This window comes from Sus scrofa, chromosome 9, assembly GCF_000003025.6.
Source record: "Sus scrofa isolate TJ Tabasco breed Duroc chromosome 9, Sscrofa11.1, whole genome shotgun sequence".
Classification (NCBI taxonomy): domain Eukaryota; kingdom Metazoa; phylum Chordata; class Mammalia; order Artiodactyla; family Suidae; genus Sus; species Sus scrofa.
This window is the reverse complement of record NC_010451.4, coordinates 116127930-116151155: the sequence shown is the minus strand read 5'-3', so window position 1 is coordinate 116151155 and position 23226 is coordinate 116127930. Positions and strand designations below refer to the sequence as shown.

General features: G+C 41.3%; 2 protein-coding genes and 1 long non-coding RNA gene across 10 annotated transcripts in view; 1 reads left to right on the top strand and 2 right to left on the bottom strand.

The window, feature by feature from the left end:
• ZBTB37 (zinc finger and BTB domain containing 37) overlaps positions 1 to 1922 on the bottom strand; it is a 30204-nt gene extending 28282 nt beyond the window's left edge. The window contains exons 1-2 of one of the 4 annotated variants that reach the window (XM_013989614.2): positions 1819 to 1922; positions 975 to 1175 (exon numbers count right to left, since the gene is read on the bottom strand). The gene's annotated coding sequence lies outside the window, so the exon portion shown is untranslated. Of the gene's footprint in view, positions 1 to 974; positions 1176 to 1712 lie in introns of all 4 variants that reach the window. The other 3 variants (XM_021063656.1, XM_005656720.3, XM_005656719.3) reach the window with 3 other exon arrangements.
• On the top strand, positions 2023 to 5995 carry LOC110255511. Of its 5 annotated transcripts, XR_002335926.1 has the most exons (12): positions 2023 to 2158; positions 2843 to 2895; positions 3065 to 3115; positions 3316 to 3357; positions 3667 to 3698; positions 4022 to 4061; positions 4328 to 4361; positions 4516 to 4545; positions 4739 to 4788; positions 5471 to 5500; positions 5688 to 5732; positions 5913 to 5995. It is a non-coding gene; the product is annotated as an uncharacterized LOC110255511 (long non-coding RNA). The 5 variants fall into 5 exon arrangements; XR_002335923.1 differs by having other exon boundaries at positions 3083 to 3115; positions 4739 to 5500; XR_002335924.1 differs by having other exon boundaries at positions 3083 to 3115; positions 4328 to 4545.
• DARS2 (aspartyl-tRNA synthetase 2, mitochondrial) overlaps positions 10521 to 23226 on the bottom strand; it is a 30666-nt gene continuing 17960 nt past the window's right edge. Inside the window, 7 exon segments of the mRNA XM_021063655.1 lie at positions 10521 to 11914; positions 12675 to 12750; positions 14996 to 15106; positions 15707 to 15925; positions 18829 to 18872; positions 18875 to 18980; positions 22425 to 22487. Coding sequence (XP_020919314.1) covers positions 11703 to 11914; positions 12675 to 12750; positions 14996 to 15106; positions 15707 to 15925; positions 18829 to 18872; positions 18875 to 18980; positions 22425 to 22487 — 831 coding nt within the window. The 3' untranslated portion in view covers positions 10521 to 11702.

Sequence of the window (23226 nt, the reverse complement as noted above, 5' to 3'; positions counted from 1 at the left end):
AACAGGGGAGGGGAGCAGTTGTGAGTTCTTATTTTTTAAGTGTTAATCATAAGGTATTTGCACACAATATAAAATCCAGTGACAATTTTTCTTTGTAGAAAGAAAGACAGCTTTTTAAATAATGTTAATTATTCACAGATGGGCTGATGAGACATCCCTTTTCTTAATACTTTACTAGATGCTACATGGGTTATGTTTATTATTTTAAAAAGTGATGAATATCCCACATGAATGTAAGCCATTATTTCTAAACTGAAAAGTCAGAGCCCCAACAAAAAGGATTTGGGTTTAGGACTGGGAGGCAAACTCTAGGTTGGGAAAAATGCCAAGCTGTGTCAGGACTCAAAATGCAGAGAACTTGGAAGTTCCTGCTGTGGTGCAGCATGTTAAGATCCAGGGTTGTCTTTGTGGTAGCATGGGTTTGTTCCCCATCTTGAGAACTTCCATATGCCAGCGGGTGCAGCCAAAAAAAAAAAGAAAAAGAAAAAGAAAAGAAAAGAAGATGCAGAGAACTTGAAGAAGGTCACATTTAGGATTAGGAAAGGGTAGGTAAACCTGCCTCTATCTAAATTCAAAGTTGGAGATTTCAGGGTGGTAACGACACTCTGATTCTGAAATTTAGTTCCCCAAAGCTGTTAATAAAATACAAGTAACAAAGCATTCATCATGTATGGCCAGTATTTTTACATTAAAAGATTTTTTAAAATAGCTGAACCATTAAGCCTGTAACCGCATCCAATAGTCTTCACTGGTTGAGAGTAGTTTGTATAAATCCCATAAAGAAGACATTGACTTGAGCTCAACGTGTTTCCATTTATCCGTAAATTTAGAAGACATTACATGGTTACCTAAGACCTGAAACTTCAGGAATTTATGCTGACTAGCTCACGGTATTGCCCCGCATTTACAACAGACTTATCAGTAAATAGGAAGTGTATACACAGCTTCTGAGAACCAACTTTAGCCAATCTGACCTTTTTCCAAAGCGTTTTGGTTTGTTTTGAAACTTTTAATCCAATAAGAGCCTCTGTCGATGCCATCATGAATTCAGATGTTTATTTTGGAGCCTACACCAGCGCCTTTTTTGTTTGCTCTTTCCGGCAATTCCCCAGTGAGGAGGAAGCCCCTGGAGTAAGTAAGGTCTTTCTCTATCGTCGGCACTGGAGGGGTGACAGCTGTAAAGAGGGAGAATAGGGAACCGCATGGGGTTGGCCACTCTGGTACTTGAGTGGCTTTCGTCGCCTTTAGGAGACGGGGAAGGGGAAACGAGCAGAAGATAGAAATGCCACCAAGGACCAGAAGCGAAAAGGGGAGCAAGGCGTGCGTGGGGCAGGGGAGCGAGCAATCAGGTGAGGGTAAAGGACCGGGAAGGGGGCGGCGCCCAGGGACCCGATCCAGGCGGTAGGCGTAGGCGGGCGGGGAGCTGCCCAGAGGTGGGTGTGTGTATCTGGGTGTGTCCGGGCTGCCGTGGGGGAGGGGGCCGCCCATCCCGGGGTCCTGAGGGAGGGGCTCGCCGAGGGGGCGGGTCCGGCAGCTCAGCCCGGCCCGGGGCCAAGAGGGTGGAAGGTCTCCCGGTGCCTTGAGGCGGGGTAGGAGGGAAGTGGCTGAACGCCCCAGGAGTACGCTGTGGCGGAGACCAGGCGAACCGGCCCCAATGCAGGGCAGCAGGACCCGCTTGCGAGGCCCGAGCCCAGTTAAGGAGCAGCACCTACCTCCGGGGGTGGAAATGGGCCGGAATGGGCCGGAACACCGTCCCGGAAGTGAAACCCCCCACCCCCTCCCCCAGAGCGGGCTACGTGCCGGAAGGAAATCACTCACCCTTACACCGCCCCTCTCCCCCCTCCCCCAGCGCTTTCCGTCCCTCGCGCCCCCTCCCCTCTCTTCTTTTCCTCCTCAGTCGGTAGGAGGGCGGGCGCTCTGTGTCACGTGGCCGGCCTGTCCACGCCCACAACGGCGAGCAGGAGCTGGTCAAGAGGTGGGGCCAGGGGGGAGCTTAGCGGACGGAAAGGAGCTACGGTTGGAGGAGGAGACTGAGGGAGGGGGAAGACTGGAGAGGGATGCTGGCGGAGAGAATGCGTCGTGACGTCACGGAAAAGAGTCCTTATATACTGGCGCCTGGGCGCCATCTCAGTCTTTCGAGGCTGCGGGTTGGCTCTTGGTGAGTGTGTTTTCTTTGTTTAAGTAAATTCTTGGTCTGAGGCCTCCAGTTTTTGGCAGTTAAAATCGCCAGTCCCTTTTAGGCCAGTCGCAGGCCTTCGCAGGGCTCAGAAGATAAGAATGGTGGAGCAGTGCGCCTTGGGTGGCCGGCGTGGCCTGATTTGTATTCGATTTGTTGGGTCGCACTGCGGAAAAACCTCGGCTCGGGGCCCTGCCTCTGATGAAGCCTGTGTTGGTAGGGACATCTGAGACTTGATGAATGCCAACGGCTCTGATGGCGGTGCTTGCCGAGTTGCCGAGCGGGTTTCTGTTAATGCCTTCTGCTCTTGCCTCTTCCCGTCTCTCAGTAAGGCCACGTGAGCCTCTAAATGGCTGCATTCCCCATTGCAGCATTTTAGTGCCCTCAGAATGCTCCTGTGAAATTTTGAGTGGTGTAGTAAAAGACCTGCAAACATGATGGGGAGACGACAATGATTAGATGTGGGGAAAAAACGAATTTTGGGAGTTCTTTGATGGCCTAGCAGGTTGAGGCTCCTGCATTCTCTGCGCTGTGGTTCTGGCTGCTGCTGTGCCGCGTAGGTTCGATCCCCGGACCAGGAATGCCCAGACACTATACTGCATGTGTGGCAAAAAAGAAAATACAAAAGAAAAAAATCTAATTTTGAAAATCCCTAATCTTTTCTAGGAATGGTGCTAGGGATGAATGCAATGTGGCTTTTGATGGCTTCTGATGGGCAGGTAAGAAACAGCTAAATGGAGAAGAATGGGATCTGCTTAGGTGATTTTTTTGTTAAGCCTATGATGGTTAAAGAGTAGTGGGCAGAAGGAATTTCTGAAAAATTCAATTCTGAGGCTTAAATTCTTAAGATATTAATGGTTAGCTTAGCAACGCAGTATGTTTCATTAGATTTCCTTTGTTTTCTAGCTAAGCGCCCAGGATATGAGAATCGCTGCTGGGGTGAGTTATAGAAATTCCCTCCACCAGGGGTGTTAGGTTGACAATTCCTTTGTGCCATAATGATGACATTTTATTTGCTACTCTTGACAGTGAGGATGACGAGAATCCTTACCACCATTATTCTAACTGAGGCACACAAAACAGTGGTTTAGAGGACATAGAAATTGCTCCTAAGCTTACATGAAACTGTTTCTTCCCAGGTTGTAAAGCGCAAGCTTAACACTGTATTTGTGGGCAAAAAGGTGAGAAACCTTTTTAAAGTCTATATACCCAGTGCTGTCCAATTCTTTGTATTTTTAGGGGTTGACAAATCACCAAATCAATGTTGATGGTTAAATTAGCGTTTTGCTCCCCTTTTCAAACCTGAAATTCTGCACCTTAGTTTTATACTTAACTTGCGGGGATCTGAAGAAACAGATACTGTGATGGTTGCATAGTTCAACAGATTGAATCATGAAAGAGTTAACATATGACTGAGTATCTGGGTTGGGAAAACTTTGGCTAATAGCATAAGCAAAGTACCACTTCTAATCTGACTTCTATTTTTGTAGGTGCTAGGCAGAGTTAGCTGAAAGGTGAAGAGGTAAGTAAAATTGTAATTGAACTAAACATTGGTGACTGGGCAAAGATGACAGAATGCCTCTGATGGGTTTTTAGGACTGCCTTTTAATACACGTGAAGCAATCCTACCATGAAGTGCTTGGACAGTGCTGAATGCATTAAGGCCAAATCCTTGTCTTGTTACCGTAAGGTGTATTGCTTTGGAAGAGCAGCCTGTGTGATGATAAGCGTATACTGACTGAACATGAAGGTCTTATATTAGCTCTATCTGATTTCAGGCATTTTTTAGGTTTCTGGGGAATAATTCATCTTTGACTACTGTAAAACCACTCTTTATTTCTTTAGGTGAACTTGTCTGACATGTCTGGACCAGCCTTTTTAGTGGGTAAGCATTAATGTTTAAAGCAAAATTTAGTAGGCTCAAAACTTAGGGTAATGCTGACAAGGTAGAATGCCTAAGCTAATTTTGTATGTTTGATTTGCAAACGTATGTTGAGCATGCTTTAGCAGGGTTTTTGTAATGATGTTGAGCAAATGTCTGACCTGAAATGAGCATGTAGACAAATCTAACACTGAAGGACCCTGTGACAAAAATAAATGAGAATTTAATGTATGATTGACCTTTTAGTGAAAGTGTCATTTCCTTTATAGGTACCCGGTATTATCTGTGGATGGCTTGTTTGGGGTAAGACATGAAAACAGTTCTTTGGCTCTTGGCACTTGGGGTTTTTGTTTTTATAATGTGCTAGTCTTAGTAATTGTGATGGTGTTTTCTGGTGTTGGACAGTTGGAGTATTGAAGCTATTTTGAAATGTGTCTGAAGAAATAATTTTTTTCAGGTGCAGATTTTGAGGACCTTTTGTATAAAGGTATGTATGTATTTTTATCAATTGTACTAGTTAGTAAGCAAAATGCTGTTAGTGATGATTTATAAAATTAAACAGATGGGAATCTCTCTGAAAAATAATGAAGATTTTTAAAAACTGAAACAGTGTTCAGAAGTTTTTTAAAAATTGTATTTCTACCTTATTAAATTTCATTAAGTTTCATTAAATTCTGCAGGTGTGAAGAGGCCTTGGCTACAAGGCATTGATTGGAACATGCCTTAAAAGGTATTGTAGCCTTAAGTTAGGTTTCTGTTTTATGTGATTTTTCTTTTTTAAGCCGATACAATGATGATAACATAGTTCAGCAGACTTGACAGTGATGAGCAAATAACTGTCTTTCGCTCCTATCTGATGTATCTGGCTGTAACAATTCTGTTTATACAGTTTCTCAGAAATGTTAATGGATTTGGATAAGCCTAATGACTAATGGAGATGTCCTATACTATTAAACTTAAGTCATAGTCAAGCTTAGGGTTACCAAGAGGGAAACTGAAGGCACACTACATACAAGGTAGCTAACCAGGGACCAACTATAATAGCACAGTGTGGTCTACTCAGTGTTAACCTAAAGCTAATACAACTTAATTCAACTATACTCCAATAAAAACATTAAAATTCCAGAATTACCAATTGACATTTAGATGAAGACAGGCTAACATTCTTGTGAGGAAGTTTTTATGGTATATAATGTACATAATGCCAGATGACTTGTTTAGTTGATTATTTTAGAATCATTTTTTAGATCGGCTTGGGATTCATAGCAAAGTTAACCACATACCATGCACACAAAATCTAGCACTGGAATAGTACGTTGGGGTTCACTCATGTTCTGAGTGGGGACAAGTGCTGACAAACACAACATACAAAATACGTTCACTGTCCTAAATTTTTTCACATTTTCAAACAGGCAGATCTTCTGTTACCCTGAAGATTCAAAGTAAGTCAGCCTTTTATATATAGTTATTATATGTATGTTTGAATGTAACCAGTGATGTGATGATTCTGCCAAATGAATAAGATGATATCACCCATAAACCGTTCCATTTTGATTCTGAGGTTACTAACAAGTATCACTTAAGTCTTGGGTTATTTTACTGTGATCTAACATGTTCTTTCCTTTTTAGGGCATTTAAATGAGCAGCAGTCAACGCAACTTAACCAATTGACAGGTGAGGCTTGAAAATATTAGTATTCTCTTGTTCTAGAATACATGATGATCTCACCCTAACTTGAACTCTCTCACTGATTATGTGTGATGATGATCAAAGATCTGATATTCTGTTTGCCAAATGCAGTTAGGACTGAAACAAGGAAATGGGAACTAAAAATTGCTTCTTTGTTTTTTGCAGGTAGCTGGATGGATGCTTGTGGGATGGATAGAAGAAAAGTAAACAACTTTGTATTTTAATAAATGTTTTTTACTTAAAAGCCATCTGAAGTGTACTCATTTCAATTTCATGGGGGGAAGGGAGGTGGGGCATTTTTGTAATTAAGACCTAATGGCATATTTTTTGCAGAAATTTTCTGAAGGGCCTTGTCAGTTTGTCAAGGATTGGGTTTATGGCCTGAGTCTAGAAAAGCAAAAAAAGCTTAAACCATCTTTATGCTGTGTAAGAAAGTTCCCTAACAAGGACAATATATTGAAAAACAGCCTCAATGGTCCTTAATTTCTAAAACTGGAGCAATAAATAAACCATTAAAATATTCAGAATATTGGGGGGAAATCACCATTTGCTGTTAGTAAGCACCAGGGTGTAATGAGTCTGGCAAATGTTTAGAATACCAAATATGGTATAATGGCCATTGGTATTCATTGATAATGAAAAGGCCTAGAATAAAGATGTTTGAAAGTTTTACCTGCTGGATTGGTTCTAGGACCTCTGGGTACTTAGGTCTTCTAGTGCTAGAGGAGTAAATAGTTGAGTATATATATATATAATGGTAGTACAGTCAGCCTGCCATGGATTTTAAAACATTATCTAGTGTTACTAAACACTGATTTCCCATGCCTGTTTGGGTTTTGTAGTTTATGGGCAAGTATTTTAGCCAACAGTTTATTTCTCATAAAATGTTAAAAAATCACTTCATAATCGCAATGATTAGCTGGATTTACATTTAATAGGCAAATAGCTTGGAGATGATGCGGGTTTAGGTCCAAACCTAAGCCATTGTCAGTCCCATGATTGCTTTCCCAGTGCATATAGAAGGTATGTCTATACTGTGGCCTAAAGCTTGCATGGCATTGTTTTAGAACATGCATTTAAAAAATGGGGTAGACTGGAGTTCACTTTGTGGCTCAGCAGTTAACGAGCCTAACTGGGATCCATGAGGATGTGGGTTCAATCCCTGGCCTTAGTGGGTTAAGGATCCAGTGTTGCCATGAGCTGTGCTGTGGGTTGCAGATGCAACTCAATCCCGCGTGGCTGTGGCTGGTGTAGGCTGGTCTGATTTGACTCCTAGCCTGGGAGCCTCTGTGTGCCATGGGTGTGGGCCTAAAAGCAAAAACTAAAAAATAGAGTAAAATTGGATTATCAAAATAAATATACTTCCGTCAAATGCTATTGGGATAATGATCAGGAAATAAGTACAAAATGAGTTAGCTCATTTTGGCTAAAACTTGGAATATATATACATATATATATATGTGATAGGATATCAGGAGTTCCCTGGTGGCCTAGAGGCTAGGACTTGGTGCTCTCATTGCTGTAGCCCATGTTCAAACCCTGGTCTGGGAACAGATACCACATGCTGTGGTGAAAAATAATTTTTCATGTTTTTTCTTTAGAACATAGTCATTGAAACTTGTAGTATATATACTACATACACAACCTTAGGCAAAATTCTTTTAATATGTAACATTGTAAAATATTGGAAACTATGCTGATCTATATTTTGACTTAATGGAACAAGACAGGAACATTGAACCAGAGAGGTTTATACTAGGAAGACTTAAAAAAATCTTCCTCTCTAACTTTGTACTTTCCACAGCATATACAATGCCCTGAGAGGACTCATGAGAAAAATGTTAATCACAGCTTTAAGACCTTGCTTTGGAAAGAACTAATGAGAAAGCAGATCAGAAGGTGAGACTTCATTTTTGTTTTCAAATAAGCGGTCTTAATTTTTCTTAGAGAAAAAGTTTAAATCAGCTTATTGTAACTATATATAAACTTAATTTTTGCAGCTTACAGGTAAAGTCCATTGCTTCATTTATACAAAGTCTATGAGCTTAACCACCATAACTGCCAGATCCTTAACCCACTGAGCAAGCCCAGGGATCGAACTTGCAACCTCATGTTCCTAGTTGGATTGTTTCCACTGTGCCATGATGGGAACTCCTCCATACCACATCTTAATCCATTCATCTGTCAATGGACATTTAGATTGTTTCCATGTCTTGGCTATTGTGAATGGTGCCTCAGTGAATATACCAGTGCATGTATCAATTTCAAGGCAACTTTTGTCAGGATACATGCCCAAGAGTGGGATTGCTGGGTCATCTGGTAGTTGTATATTTAGTTTTCTGAGGTACCTCCATACTGTTTTCCATAGTGGTTGTACCAATTTACATTCCCACCAACAGTACCTTTTTTTTTGAGGGCTGCACCTGTGGCAGATGGAGGTTCCCAGGCTAGGGGTTGAATGGGAGCTGCAGCTGCTGGCCTACACCACAGCAATGCAGGATCAGAGACATGTCTGTGACCTACACCACAGCTCATGGCAATGCCAGATCCTTACCCACTGAGCAAGGGCAGGGATCAAACCTGCGTCCCTCATGGATGATAGATTCATTTCTGCTGAGCCACGACAGGAACTCTTTTTATTTTTTTTTTTTATGGTTTCCTTTGCTGTGCAAAAGGAAAGATCCCATTGGTTTATTTTTGCTTTTATTTCTGTTGCTTTGGGAGACTGACCTAAGAAAATATTTGTACAGTTGATATCAGAGAATGGTTTGCCTATATTCTCTTCTAGGAGTTTGATGGTGTCTTATCTTACTGTTTAAGGCTTTAAGCCATTTTGAGTTTATTTTTGTGCATGGTGTGAAGATGCATTCCAGTTTCATTGATTTACATGCAGCTGTCCAGTTTTCCCAGCACCACTGATGAAAAGATGGTCTTTTTCCATTTTATATTCTAGCCTCCTTTGTTGAAGATTAATTGACCATAGGTGTCTGGGTTTATTTCTGGGTTCTGTATTCTGTTCCATAGGTCTCTATGTCTGTTCTTCTACCAGTACTACATTGTCTTGATTACTGTAGCTTTGTAATATTGTCTAAAGTCTGGGAGAGTTATGCCTCCTGCTTGGTTTTTGTTCCTCAGGATTGCTTTGGCAATTCTGGGTCTTATCCCACTGACCCACAACGGGGAACTCCTTGTTTTTAAAACTTAGACATAGGATAAGTCTAAATTCCCTAGGAAGTAGGGGAGATTGGATTTGAAGCTGAAACCTGGCTTACAGTTAACAATTAGTTTGTGCACTCCAAAATCCCAATTGTGTTGTTTCCAACTGTTAATTAACAGCAACCAGTTTCTTAGTTTCTCAGAAAACACTTTTAAAATTTCAAGGAGTTCCCTTGTGGTGTGGTGGGTTAAGGATCTGGCATTTCAAGGCAGTGGTTTGCGCCACTAATGAGGTATGGGTTTGATCCCTGGCCCAGGAACTTCTATATGCCATGGGCATGGCCAAAAAAAATTTCACCCATTTCAATGATGATCTAAAATAGTGACGTTTTGGGAGTTCCTTCTGTGGTACAATTGGATCAGCAACATCTTGGGAGCGCTGGGAAGTAGGTTCGATCTCCAGTCGAGCACAGTGGGTTGTGTCTGGTGTAACTGTAGCTGCGGCTTAGGTCGTAACTGGGGCTCAGATCTGATCTCTGGTCTGGGAACTCCATATACATGGGGTGGCCAAACAGTGACATTTCCCTGGATTTCACATTAAGGTTGTGTTTTTCACTTTTCCTCCTGACAGGCAGGACTGAAGAAAAGCTGTGTGATGCCCCAAATGACTAGGTCTCTGTGATGCCAGTCCAGGATTGTATGACTTCTAGGGACCTGGGCCTTTGGTGTTTGTAGCCTAGAAAATATTCTCTGGATTTTCGGTATCTTTTGTAAGTCTCATTTCCAGGAAAGACAGACTATTTTGGTCAGAATTAGGCTCTAGGAGTTCCTGTTGTGGTGCAGTAGAAACGAATCCATGAGTTGTAGTTAAGGATCTAGCGTTGCCATGAACTGTGATGTAGGCTGCAGATGTGTTGCTATTCCTGTGGCGTAGGCCAGCAGCTGTAGCTCCAATTCGACCCCTAGCCTGGGAATTGGGAACCTCCATATGCCATGGGTGTGGCCCCAAAAAGAAAAAAAAAAAAAAAAGAATTAGGCTCTAAACAGTGAATAGCTATTTATTTATTTGTTTGTTTATTTATTTATTTTTAGGGCCGCATCCATGGCATATGGAAATTCCCAGGATAGGGGTTGAATTGGAGCTGCAACCGCAGGCCTACACCACAGCCACAGCAACACCATATCCAAGCCGCATCTGCAACCTACATCACAGCTCGTGGCAACGCGGGATCCTTAACCCACTGAGCAAGACCAGGGGTTGAACCTGTGGATATGTCATGGATATTAGTTGGGTTCGTTACCACTGCGCCACCACAGGAACTCCCACAAGTTAATCATATTTAGAAATCAGGTTACACAAATGTGGGATAAATGAGTATAAAATTGCATCTTCTTACCTGATAAAGGTCGTCTTTAGCAATTCCCTCTACTGAGGGTAGGTAGAATTGGACATCTTTCTCACCATAAGAACTCTGCCAGCAAGGATTCTCTGGCTTCAGAGTACATCCCCAAATGGGGCGAGAATGGATTAAAGGACAAACTTCAGGGAAAAGCTCCACTGATGCAGAAAGCAAACTGGGACATTCACACTCTTGAGAGCCTGTTGAGCATCATGAATTAGACCCGGAAGTAAAGCTGATTTTATTTTCAAACAGAAAAAGATTATAGTATTGCACTGTTTAGAGCCTGAGAAAAAGAGGCTTAGATATAAGGCTTACACTTGATGTTTATAAATTGTAAATCAAAAGAATGTAGAAAAAGAACAATGTCATCAATCAAGGTGTTGTTCCTATTTTACAATTACTAATTAATTATAAGCCTTTATTTGTGTCAACATATAAGAAAATCACAGTTTCAGTGTTCAGTTCTACATTTGAAGTTGGTTTAAAGTCAATTAACATTTTCAGTTACGTATAATAATTGAGGTAAAGTGTCATTCAAGAATTAATGATTATTAAAAAAATACAAGCAAAATACTGATTAATGAAATTACTGTTTTCCTTTCACAACGGATAGCAGTTTTGTTTAATCTTGAATTACAGAATACATGGATACACATGTAAAATACACAGAGATATCTGTTTACAGATGGATAATATTATCTTACATTTATGTAATGCTTTATAGTTTTTCAAAGCATTCTCACTCAGATTATCTTCCACATATATTGTCTCCTAGGATTCCAGCAAGAAGAGCCCTATGAGGGAGCCAGAGCAAGTACTGTACATTTCATATAAGCAGGCAGGAAGGGAGGCTAAGAGGTTTATACAACTGGCAAGGTAAAGCACTGATTAAGATTTTGCGACATTTATTTCAGTGATTTTCTTTTTGCCTTAAATCGTTTTGCTTCTTACTATATTATATTGATAGTTGAAATGTCATTATCCAGCTTACTTTATAGGATTCTCTTGATGCAGCTGATTGAACTGAGCCCTCCATCAGTCTAAAGGGGCAAGAATTTTCCCACACTTCACATGAGGTTTGATTACTTCTGTCCTAAGAGACCTGTCTACTGCCCAGACATGAAAAACATGATTAGAAAACACTATGTCATTATGTTACTCCAACAAAGAGCCACCTTTCACACTTTCCTAAAAAGACACTTCAAAAATCCTAAATAAAATAATCCTAATTAATGAATGTTATCAAGTTAACATTGGATACCCTTTATCTGTTTCTTCATTGTGGTGAAGAATGTGGCCCGGATTCCTTCCATCAAAAGACTTGAAGTAAGATCAGTGGCTGAACTCTGGATCTGATTTTAGCCTTGAGGAAGCAGAGAGGTCAAAACCCAAAGGCTCAACTTTCTGGATGGCATGAATGACTCAATGAGCTTTCTTTTGCTGAATCTGTTGGCCAAGAGACCTGGATATGATAGGGCTTCAGGTCCTCAGGAGGGATAGAATCTGGGGCATTGCTCATGAGGTCATGCCCCCGGAAGGATTTGGGGAAGGCTATAACATCTCTGATGCTCGGTGCTCCCGTGACAAGGCACATCAATCTGTCTAACCCTGTAAATACAAAGTTAATAAATGAGGATGTAATCCGAGGTTGGGGGTGACTTAGTTTTTCTATAAAGGTTGTAGAAACTTTTAAATAAAAACCTTTTAATAAAGGGTTCCCTACCTTTTTAGGGAACTATTATTTGAGAAGTTCCTTTCTATTTCATTTTAGAAAATGATCAGGACTATAGGCAGATGCTATTGGGATTAAGAGTCACAGCAATTAATGCTTAGTAAAGGCTCACTAAAGGTTGAATAAAATTAAGTGCTGTGCAGGGGACTCTAAGAACACAGAAGGAGGTCCCTGTTGTTGAGGGCATATAATCTAGGTGAGCTTCTAAGAACTTCTCACCTTCTTCCTTGTTTCAAAAACAAGTAATGTGAGCAATCATTGCCCATCTATAGCCATCAGAAGGGCACTGGCACAGTCTTATTTTCACACAAACCGGATATTGTGCAGCGGTGCTTTCCACACTCCTATGAATGTGTCCCTGAGCCTCCAGGGATTTGAGCAATATTAACTTCAGACTTTGTAGTTTCATTCCAGCAAATTATCAGTTAAGTTTTATCTTTATAACTGGCTAAACATATTTTAAAAATATATCATCAAAATGAAAAACACCAAATTAAGTTTTTATAGAACTCTTGAACTCACCTCCTACCCTCTTTACTCCTCCACTCCCCCAACCCCACCCTCTTGCCCATAAACTAAGAGCTTAGCTCAGCACTATGGAATGAAATTTAGCTTGTAAAAGGACAGACTGTTTACCTAAGGCAATTCCTCCATGAGGGGGCGCCCCATAATCTAAAGCCTGCAGCAGATGGGAGAGCAATTTCACGTCTTCCTGAAATTCAAAAGGTAATTCAATTTAAATACACACTGAGGGTCCACACTAAGTACCACATAATACAATTAGGTGCCAAAGGGAAGATAAAATAAGATGAAAAAATACCTTAAGAGGTTTAGAGTTTAGCAAGAGAATATGACAAATCACAGATAAACAGAGAAATAACGGGTTCAGTAAATGAGCTATTATGCTGATCATGCAGACAGAGTAAGACCAATTAAAGACTTTGAGATGTGGGTTCAGAAAGGTAAGATGAAAAGAAGGAATTGGTCCTGTCACAGGGGCCAAGAGGAGACAGCATTACTAGGAGGGCAGCAGCATAGGTGCTGCCAGAAGGTACGATGGCTTGCAGGCCAACAACAGGCTGCTGGATTACCCTGCAAGTAACTTTTGTGGGGCAATGCGTGTAGAAAACTTGAAACTGTCTGAAGATAGTTCCCTAACTAGGCTACAGATCACAGTCACGTCAGCAACAAATATCCACGCCTCACATCTATAGTGTTTCATTTAATTGGACTGGTGAGAAGCAGTGAGTGGTTTTGTTTTTTAGCTTTTAATGTTTTCCAGGCGATTCTGTTCTAATATGCAGCAGGGCTGAGGACCACTGGTATGTACGGAAGAAAAGAAAGCAATGTATTCTCTCTGACATGTTGATAAGCTTGACAAAGGAATGGGGGAAAAGAAAAAACCCAACAGAGACTGGGAAACTGATGGTTAGAGGTGTTGACTTGGGAGGAGAAAAGTTAAGAGACTTCGAAACATTCTTTTTTTTTTTTTTTTTTTTTGTCTTTTCTGTCCTTTTAGGGCTGCAAGCGCAGCATATAAAGGTTTCCAGGCTAGGGGATGAATCGGAGCTGTAGCTATAGCCACCAGCCTATACCACAGCCATAGCAACGCCAGGTTCAAGCCAAGTCTGCAACCTACACCACAGCTCACAGCAACGCCGGATCCTTAACCCACTGAGCAAGGCCAGGGATCAAACCTGTAACCTCATGGTTCCTAGTTGGATTTGTTTCTGCTATGCCAAGACAGGAACTCTAAAAACTCCTTTTTTTGAGCATTACAGAAGTTAGGAGGGTGGGAGCTTGGATTTGTTTCTGCTATGCCAAGACAGGAACTCTAAAAACTCCTTTTTTTGAGCATTACAGAAGTTAGGAGGGTGGGAGCTTGGGCTCAAGAGCCCCCCGCCTAGTTTGAATCCTTGCTCTGTGTACTTCTGTCCTGTGTGACTTTGGGCAATTAATTAATTTGCCTCAGTTTCTTATCTTTAAAATGGGTACAATAAAGGTCTTTATTTAAAAAGTAACTGTGTGGGAATTCCCACTATGGTTCAGCGGTAATGAACCCAGCTAGTATCCATGAGGATGTGGGTTTAATCCCTGGCTTCACTTTGTGGGTTAAGGATCTGACATTGCTGTGAGTTGTGGTAGAGGTCACAGAGGTGGCTTGGATCCCACGTTACTGTGGCTGCGGCATAGGCCATCAGCTGTAGCTCCAATTCGACCCCTAGCCTGGGCGCTTCCATATGCTTCGGGTTCAGCCCTAAAAAGCAAAAAAAAAAAAAAAAAAAAAAAAAAAAGTACTGAAACTATATTTTTCTCATCGCTTTCTCCATCATTGCCTCAAGGCTAAGTGTTGCTTCCTAGAACTGCTCTCCCCAGGGAAGACATGACTGCCCTCTCCTCTGCTCCAGATAGTCCAGGTTTACTCTCACCCCCAAAGCCATGCAGCACTAAAAAGACAAAAAAAAAAGAAAAAAAAAAAAAGGAACTGTGAAGGAGTTCCCTTCATGGTGCAGCAGGTTAAGGATCTGGTGTTGTCACTGCTGTGGCGTGGGTTCAATCCCTGGTCTGGGAACTTCCTCATGCTGCAGGTGTGGCTAAAAAAAAAAATAAATAAACTAAAAAGGACTAAATGTGTCCATGCATATAAGGTACTTAAACAGTGCCTGGCACATAATAAGCACTAAAGAATACCTATTATAACAGAAGAAAGGGTGGGGGAAAAAACTGTAACTGCAATGTATACATCTAAGGATAACCTGACCCCCTTGCTGTACAGTGAGAAAATAAAAAAAAAAAAAGAATACCTATTATTATCATTTAATTTTCAAAGTCTTACACTAAAGGTAGAGAAATAGGCTGATATTCTATATCTAATAAATCCTCCATTCATAACAAACTTTATCAAAACAGACAAATATTATGGTTTGAAAAAAGTCTAGGTTGGAAGATGATGTTACCTTTAGTACTGCTGCCAGGACGTAACGCTGTAGTTCGGCATTATGAATTCGGATAGAACCACCTCCTACCTCATTGCCATTTAAAACCAAGTCATAGTGTTGGCTACGGACCTAGAAGAGTCAAAGAACCTTTATGTTAGAGGAAATTACTGGTTTTCTCTTATTTGTTTTTTGTTTGTTTTGTTTTTGCTTTTTAGGGCCACACCTGGGGCCTAAGGAATTCCCCAGCTGGGGGTTGAATTGGAGCTGCAGCTGCCAGCCTATGCCACAACTCATGGCAACCCCCAGATCCTTTAACCCACTGAGTGAGGCCAGGGATAGACTGCATCCTCATGGATACTAATCGGGTTCATACACACTAAAGCACAACTGGAACTCCTCTGCTTTTTCTTCTTTTTTTTTTTGTCTTTTTGTGTTTTTAGGGCCGCACCCAGGGCATATGGAGTTCCCAGGCTAGGGGTCAAATCGGAGCTACAGCTGCCAACCTACACCACAGCCACAGCAACGTGGGATCGAAGCCACATCTGCGACCTACACCACAGCTCACTGCAACGCTGGATCCTTAACCCACTGATCGAGGCCAGGGATCGAATGTGCAACCGCAGGGTTACTGGTCAGGTTCATTAACCACTGAGCCATGATGGGAACTCCAGGAACTCCTCTGCTTTTATTTCCACATTTCCTTTTAATTTGGAAGTCTAGATATGGTACCTTTTGGGGCTCAGTGTAGAGGAGGTGGATGTCACTGGGATGGGGAGCAGTAAATGGGTGGTGGGCTGACTCCAGCTCTTGAGGATGTTCCTCCTTGGGAAAGAAGAGGGGGAAATCCACCACCCAAAGGAAAGAGAACAGAGCTGGGTCACGAAGCACCACTCCTCTTGCTTCTAGAAGATCAGCACATTCTAGTCGTAATTTTCCCAATAAAGAGCACTGCAAACAGAAGACAAAAATGTTGAGTTAACTGCTGTGACAGAGTAGGCACCAAATGACAACATGGATTCTAAAGCCAGGCCTTTCTCTGAGAAAGGATTAGCCAATTTACCGATGAGACACTCATAGCCTCTCAGGACAGAAAGATCTGAGGATGATCTGACTGGGACATGACTGAAAATGATTTCAGACTCAGCAGACTTGGAGAGTATCTGAAAATACAGTAACTGAGAGCACAGGTATGAGCTTGATTAACTTGGGTCTGTATCTCAGAATGGCTACTAACTAACTTCTCTGCACCTTTTCCCATAGTAAAATGGAGATAAAAATACCTGTCATGAAGATCAAGTCAGATAAGATCTGTAAGGTATATGAACAGCAGTTACTAGGATTATTATTTCCTTACTGTTCCCAAAGGGTTGTGGTGAGGATGTAATGAGACCCTGGCACATAGTTAATGGTCAATAATTTTGGCTATTATTAGAGAGGCAGTATGGATTATCGCTTACTTTTTTTTTTTTTTAAGGGCTTCCCAGGGCTCCCTTTTTAGGGCTACACCCTCAGCATATGGAGGTTCCCAGGTGAGGGGTCAAATCAGAGCTGTTAGCTGCAGGCCTACACCACAGCCACAGCCACAGCAACTCAGGATCCAAGCCATGTCTGTGACCTACACCACAGCTCATGGGAACAGCAGATCTTAACCCACTGAGCAAGGCCAAGGATCAAACTCTCGTCCTCATGGATCCTAGTCGAGTTTGTTAACTGCTGAGCCATGATGGGAACTCCAGATTATAGTTTACTTTAAGAGTGTGACTTTTGGAACTAGACTTTGTAGGTTAGAAATCTGGCTCCTGGAGTTCCTATTGTGGCTCAGAGGGTTAAGAACCCAATTAGCATCCGTGAGGCTGCAGGTTAGATCCCTGACCTCGATCAGTGGGTTAAGGATCTGGTGTTGATGTGAGCTGTGGTGTAGGCTGAAAACATGGCACAGATCTGGCGTGGCTGTGGTATAGGTTGGCAGCTGCAATTTGACCCCTAGACTTGGAGCTTCCATATGCCACAGGTGTGGCCCCCCAAAACAAACAAACAAACAAAAAAGAAATCTGGCCTCTATCTTCTAACTACGGGAGTATGAAAAAATTCTTAACCTCCATACCTCTGTTTTCTTATCTTTTAAAATGGTAGCAGTATTAGTATTTCCCTCAATAGGGCTGACACAAGGATTAAATGAGTTAATATACACCAGCTACTTAGAACAGTGCTAGGCAGATAGAGAGTGCTCTATGATACAGAGGGCCATCCCTGAGAAAGGGCAGTTAGAACCGAAGACATGCCTGGAGACATGCACAGGGTGTCACTCTGTAGCCTATTCTATTTGACACTTAGATATCCACATAAGGCACCTTCACTGTGACATTCAGAATGCTAATGTCATTCCTTATAAGTTTGGTTTCTAGCATTCTCTCAAGGAAGTCCCAGCAGAAATTACTGCAATGCCTTCCTGAGAAGAGAACAGGAGCAGTTTCAGTTCATACTGGGGTAAAGTTTAATAGCCAAATGAGTTTGGAGCAGGATTTTTATATAATACAAAAATTCCAAGTGTTGTTTTTTTTTTTTTTAAAGAAATGCATCAACAGTAAAATTTGTAATTAACTGGTGCATGCCCCAGCACATTTTTTTTTTTTTTTTTTTGGCTGCACCCAAGGCATATAGAAGTTCCTGGGCCAGGGACTGAACCCACGCCATAGCAGTGACCCAAGCCATGGCAGTGACAACATCCTTAACTTCTAGGCCACCAGGGAAATTCTCCTCCAGCAAATTTTATAGTGCTGGCTCACGACTTGTATTAAAAAATAATGATGATAAATGAATTCGTTTAAAAAAGATGACCAGGAGTTCCCATTGTGGCCCAGCTGGTTAAAACCCAACTAGTATCCATGAGGATGCAGGTTTGATCCCTGCCCTTGCTCATTGGGTTAAGGATCCAGCATTGCCACAAGCTGTGGTGTAGGTTGAAGATTTGGCTCCAATTTGACCCCTAGACTGGGAACCTCCATATGCTGCAGGTATGGCCCTAAAAAAGAAAAAAAAGATGACCAGAATATCAAAAAACATATAATTAGCTTTCTTCACTCTAAGCTTGCAGGGAAAGGGAAGGACAGTAGATTACGTTTAGCTTTGTAGCTGAACCCTGAAACATTTCCCTTTGGAAGAAAGTAAGTAAGCACAATGTCAACATAACTTAAAAGAATGAACTTGATAAAGTACCAATCAGACACAAAAAGAGATCCTATTATACTTTAGTGCAAGAGTGAATTTTTATCATGCTTGACCTTTACAGTGTATTTTCAGTAGTTATGTTTGACTTTTATATTACACTTTATATATTTTACAATGCTCTCTAAAGCAAAATCCAGTCTTCCAAAGGTCTCCTGAAGAATGTGATTTAGCCAGTGCATGGCAGCTGTTCTTCCTGAGGAAAATGGGTCCTGCATTAACTAGGTAGAGCCATGGATGTCTGTCAGCCCAGCAGCCCTCTAGCAGCCCTGTTCCTCCACATTTTCAGGAATGCATTATGTACAAAAGTTTGGGACTACAACTTTTTGTACTTGTAAAACCTGAAAATGAAAAAAATTTTATAGTCGTATAATGAATACCAATAGTCCTCTACCTAAGTGACCCTCCTAATCAGAGCAGATCTAATATGTGTGAGCAGTGCCAATAGAAGTTGGTAGTTGATGAAAAAAACTAGTTTTTATACAGTGTATTATAAAATGCTGAAAAGCAGAGCAACTTCATGTTATGAAATTAAAAGGCAATTTCAAATATGTACTATACACACAGGAAAAGACAGGCATCATTCAGCATCAACAGCACAGATGCCTAGAGGTTATTTTTCTTACTGCTTTCTTGTGCTCTCCAGCAGTTACCAGGACCACATCCTCTCTTGGATCCCCAGTAGTCGGATTAGTCCTAATCCTTGCTCTTCCGTTATGAATTTAGCAAGTAGAGAATTCCAGTTTCTGTTGGCTTTCAGGAATACAGGTAAGACTTCCTGTGATAAAGAAAAAGACTAATTCATATTTTTAAAAAGTGAGTTGATGTATTTTTTTGCAGTACAAAGATTTCCTATTTCCAAAAGAAAATAACCTACATGAGATTATCTCTCTTCCCTCCCTAAAGTCCTTCAAAATGATACTAAAGGAATCTACAAAGTAATCTTACAAAAAAAAAAAAAAAAAAAGAGTTCCTGTTGTGGCTCAACACGTTAAGAACCTGACTAGTATCCATGAGGATGTGGATTCAATCCCTGGCCTCATGGGCTAAGGATCTAGCATTGCTGCAAGTTGCAGCATAGGCCACAGATGTGGCTCGGAGCTGGCCTTGCTGTGACTATGGTGTAGGCCTACAGCTGCAGCTCTAATTTGACCCCTAGCATGGGAACTTCCATAAGCCACAGGGGTGGCCCTAGAAAAAAAGAAAAAAAAAAAAAAGGAATGAAGGCAGGTATACAGGAATAGAATAGGAATGATCAAAGAAGCAAGATGTAGGAAACTCTGGTCTAGAGCCCAAGAAAGAACTGATTTACTCTGCAAAATCCTAGAGGGGTACAGGGCTCTTACAAAGGCTCAGGTCCCCAGGGTAACAGCCAAATGTCTTGCAGCTCACCTGAAGCTAAACCTAACCATTTTCGAAAGCCCCTTTAAACAGCTTTTTTTTTTTTTTTTTTTTTTTGTCTTTTCAAGGGCCGCACCCACAGCATATGGAGGTTCCCAGGCCAGGGGTCTAATTGGAGCTGTAGCTGCCAGCCTACACCACAGCCACAGCAACTTGGGATCTGAGCCGCGTCTGCGACCCACAGCACAGCAGGATACCTAACCCACTGAGTGAGGCCAGGGATCGAACCGGCAACTCCATGGTTCCCAGTCAGATTCGTTAACCATCGAACCACAACGGGAACTCCTAAACAGCTTTTTAAATGCCTTTTTTTTTTTGGTCACAGCTGCAGCATGCAGAAGTTCCTGGGTTAGAGATCAAACCCTCACCATAGTAGCAACTGGAGCCACAGCAGTGACAGTGCTGGATCCTTAATCACTAGGCCACCAGAGAACTCCTTTAAATGCCTCATTCTTTTAAATATGTACAATTAGGAGTTCCCCTTGTGCTTCAGTGGAAACGAACTGGACTAGTATTCATGAGAATGTGGGTTTGATCCCTGGCCCTGCTTAGGTTAAGGATCTGGTGTTGCCACAAGCTGTGGTCTTGGTTCCAGATGTGGCTTGGATCTGGTTTTGCTATGGCTGTGGTGTAGGCTGGCAGCTGTAGCTCGGATTCAACCCCTAGCCTGGGGATTTCTATATGCCGCACCGGCGGAGCTAAAATACACACACACACACACACACACACACACACACACACACACACTTAACAGTGACTACACGATGAAGAAACTATAGCATTAAAAAAAAAGAGAGAGAGTTCCCGTCATGGCTCAGAGGTTAAGGAACCTGACTAGAATCCATGAGAAACTGAGTTCAATCCCTGGCCTTGCTCAGTGGGTTAGGGATCCTGCATTGCCATGAGCTGTGGTGTAGGTTGCAGACATGACTCAGAGCCCACATTGCTGTGGCCATGGTGCAGGCCAGTGGCTAAAGCTCTGATTTAACCCCTAGCCTGGGAACCTCCATATGCCACAGGTATGGCCCTAAAAAGACCAAAAGAAAAAAGAAGATCCAGATTAAACAACAAAAAAATGTGAATATATAGTTCTATATTCTCCTTTTCTTACAAATCATTATAAACTGAACATTTTCCCTATATTTCAGCTTTTAGGAGACAAGTTTTAAAAAGAAACTTGAATATTTATTCCTTTAATTCTATCTTAATTTATTAAATCTCTCCTATACGGTTTCATTTTATTCCTGTTACAGATACAGTGACAAGCAAAAATGTCCTCATGTCTGAGATCCTTTCTTTAAAGTATAGAAAAGTATTGACTCAAAAAGGATGACTATTTTCAAAGTTAGTGATTCTAAAACAGCTGAGGGAGTTTACACTTCCAGTGACAGTGTGAGAATGTCTATTTCCTGCTCCTGCTCCTATTTCAGTTCTGCCATTCATTCAGCAGGCCAAGCACAAAGTGTGTCTGTCAGAAGTGTACTCAGAATTTTAAAAAGGAAATGGGAGATTAATACAGGCTTTCATTCATACCTTCCATGCTTCATTTAAACCTTGGGCAATGAGGCTCTATTTATTTTCCTAGTTGCATCAAACTACCACTGTTTATTTTAAAAGGCTATAGTTGAACTTTCACATTCTTTTTTTTTTTTTTTTTGTCTTTTTGCTATTTCTTTGGGCCGCTCCCACGGCATATGGAGGTTCCCAGGCTAGGGGTCGAATCGGAGCTGTAGCCACTGGCCTACGCCAGAGCCACAGCAACGCAGGATCCGAGCCGCGTCTGCAACCTACACCACAGCTCACGGCAACGCTGGATCGTTAACCCACTGAGCAAGGGCAGGGACTGAACCCGCAACCTCATGGTTCCTAGTCGGATTCATTAACCACTTTGCCACGACGGGAACTCCTCACATTCTGATTAATGGTATATTCAATGAAGTTGCAGTCTTGCAGTTATACCCAGGGATAAGATTAACTTTAAAAATAAAAAGAAGAGGAGTTCCTGCTGTGGCGTGGCAGGTTAAGGATCCAGCATTGTCTCTATGGCAGCTCAGGTTCCATCCCTGGCCTGGTGCAGTGGGTTAAGGACCTAGAATTGCTGTAGCTGTGGTGTAGGTCACTGCTGTGGCTCATATTCTATGCCTGGCCTAGGAACTTCCATATGCTGTGGGTACAGCCAAAAAATAAAAAATAATTAAAACATTAAAAAAAAAAAAAAAAAGGAGTTTCCGCTGTGGCACAGTGGGATCGGTGCTGTTGCCTCTGTAGTACTGGTACACAGGTTCAATCCCTGGCCCAGCACAGTGGGTTAAGGATCCGACATTGCTGCAGCTGTGGTGTAGGTTACAACTTCAGCTCAGATCTGATCCCTGGCCCGGGAACTCCATTTGCCATGGGGCGGCCAAAAAAAAAAAGGAAAAAGAAAAAGAACAGTAGAATGATCTAAAATATAAGACCCTCAAAACTTACGTTATTGTAAGAGCTTAAGCAATTATTAAAACTATTGAATCTCAGAGTTCCCATCGTGGCGCAGTGGAAATGAATCTGACTACGAACCATGAGGTTTCGGGTTCAGTCCCTAGACTTGCTCAGTGGGTTAAGAATCCAGTGTTGTCGTGAGTGGTGGTATAGGTAGCAGCTATAGATAGCTCTGATTAGAACCCTAGCCTGGGAATCTCCATATACTGCTGGTGTGGCCCTAAAAGGCAAAACAAAACAAAACAACAACAAAAAAAATCAACCAAAAAAACTCCACAAAACAAAACCACAACTATTGAATCTCTAAAAGAAAGGAAAAAACCTGCTTTAATTAACTCCTTACCTGATTAAAATGGTCAGCTGCAAATTTTCTAATGGACTCTATGTCTTTCCTTTTTAAGTATTTCTGATAAAAGAAAATAAACAGTGAGCTCCATAAACATGTTTATAATAACAAATGGGATACAAATATATTTTGTGTATTTCCATCACAACAGTAGGATTCAAGGAAAATTTATACTGACAAATGACAAAATTTTAAAGCTTGTTACAGGGCTTATTTTTTTTCAAATTATGCAAGTCTTATTGGAAATCACTGTGAAAGTACTACATACAGAAGACAATGTACATATAATATGCAGGATAAATGTTGAAAATGAATCTTCACAAATGAATTAAGAAAGATAAAATAACTTTAAGATCAGTAAGAGGATTCAGAATTTGATTGTTTCAGGTCTCTTAAAATTCTTTATATCTTACTTTTTCTAAATATCTTTCTAAGACACTAATACTCAGGGTGCCCTTAAATAGGTATGAGAGATATAAAAAGATAAAAACATAGTTAATGACCCTGCAGTCCTTATGATCTACTTGAGTAAGGATGGTTATACTCAAATTGGGGTAAATAAAAATAATAAGCAATATATGTTATACTGAGCTTATCTGAACATATTCATTATATCTGGACTAGAGTATGGATAGCAAATTACTGCCCACTGAACATATGAAGTGAAAAAAAGGTAATGAGACTGAATTCTTATCCCCATTTAAAATATATTAATATGTTTATATATCCAAATGAGTCTTTCAAAATGGTGGTCTTATTCAAAACATTTTTGGAAATCCTCTTATTAAACTGTTTTCAA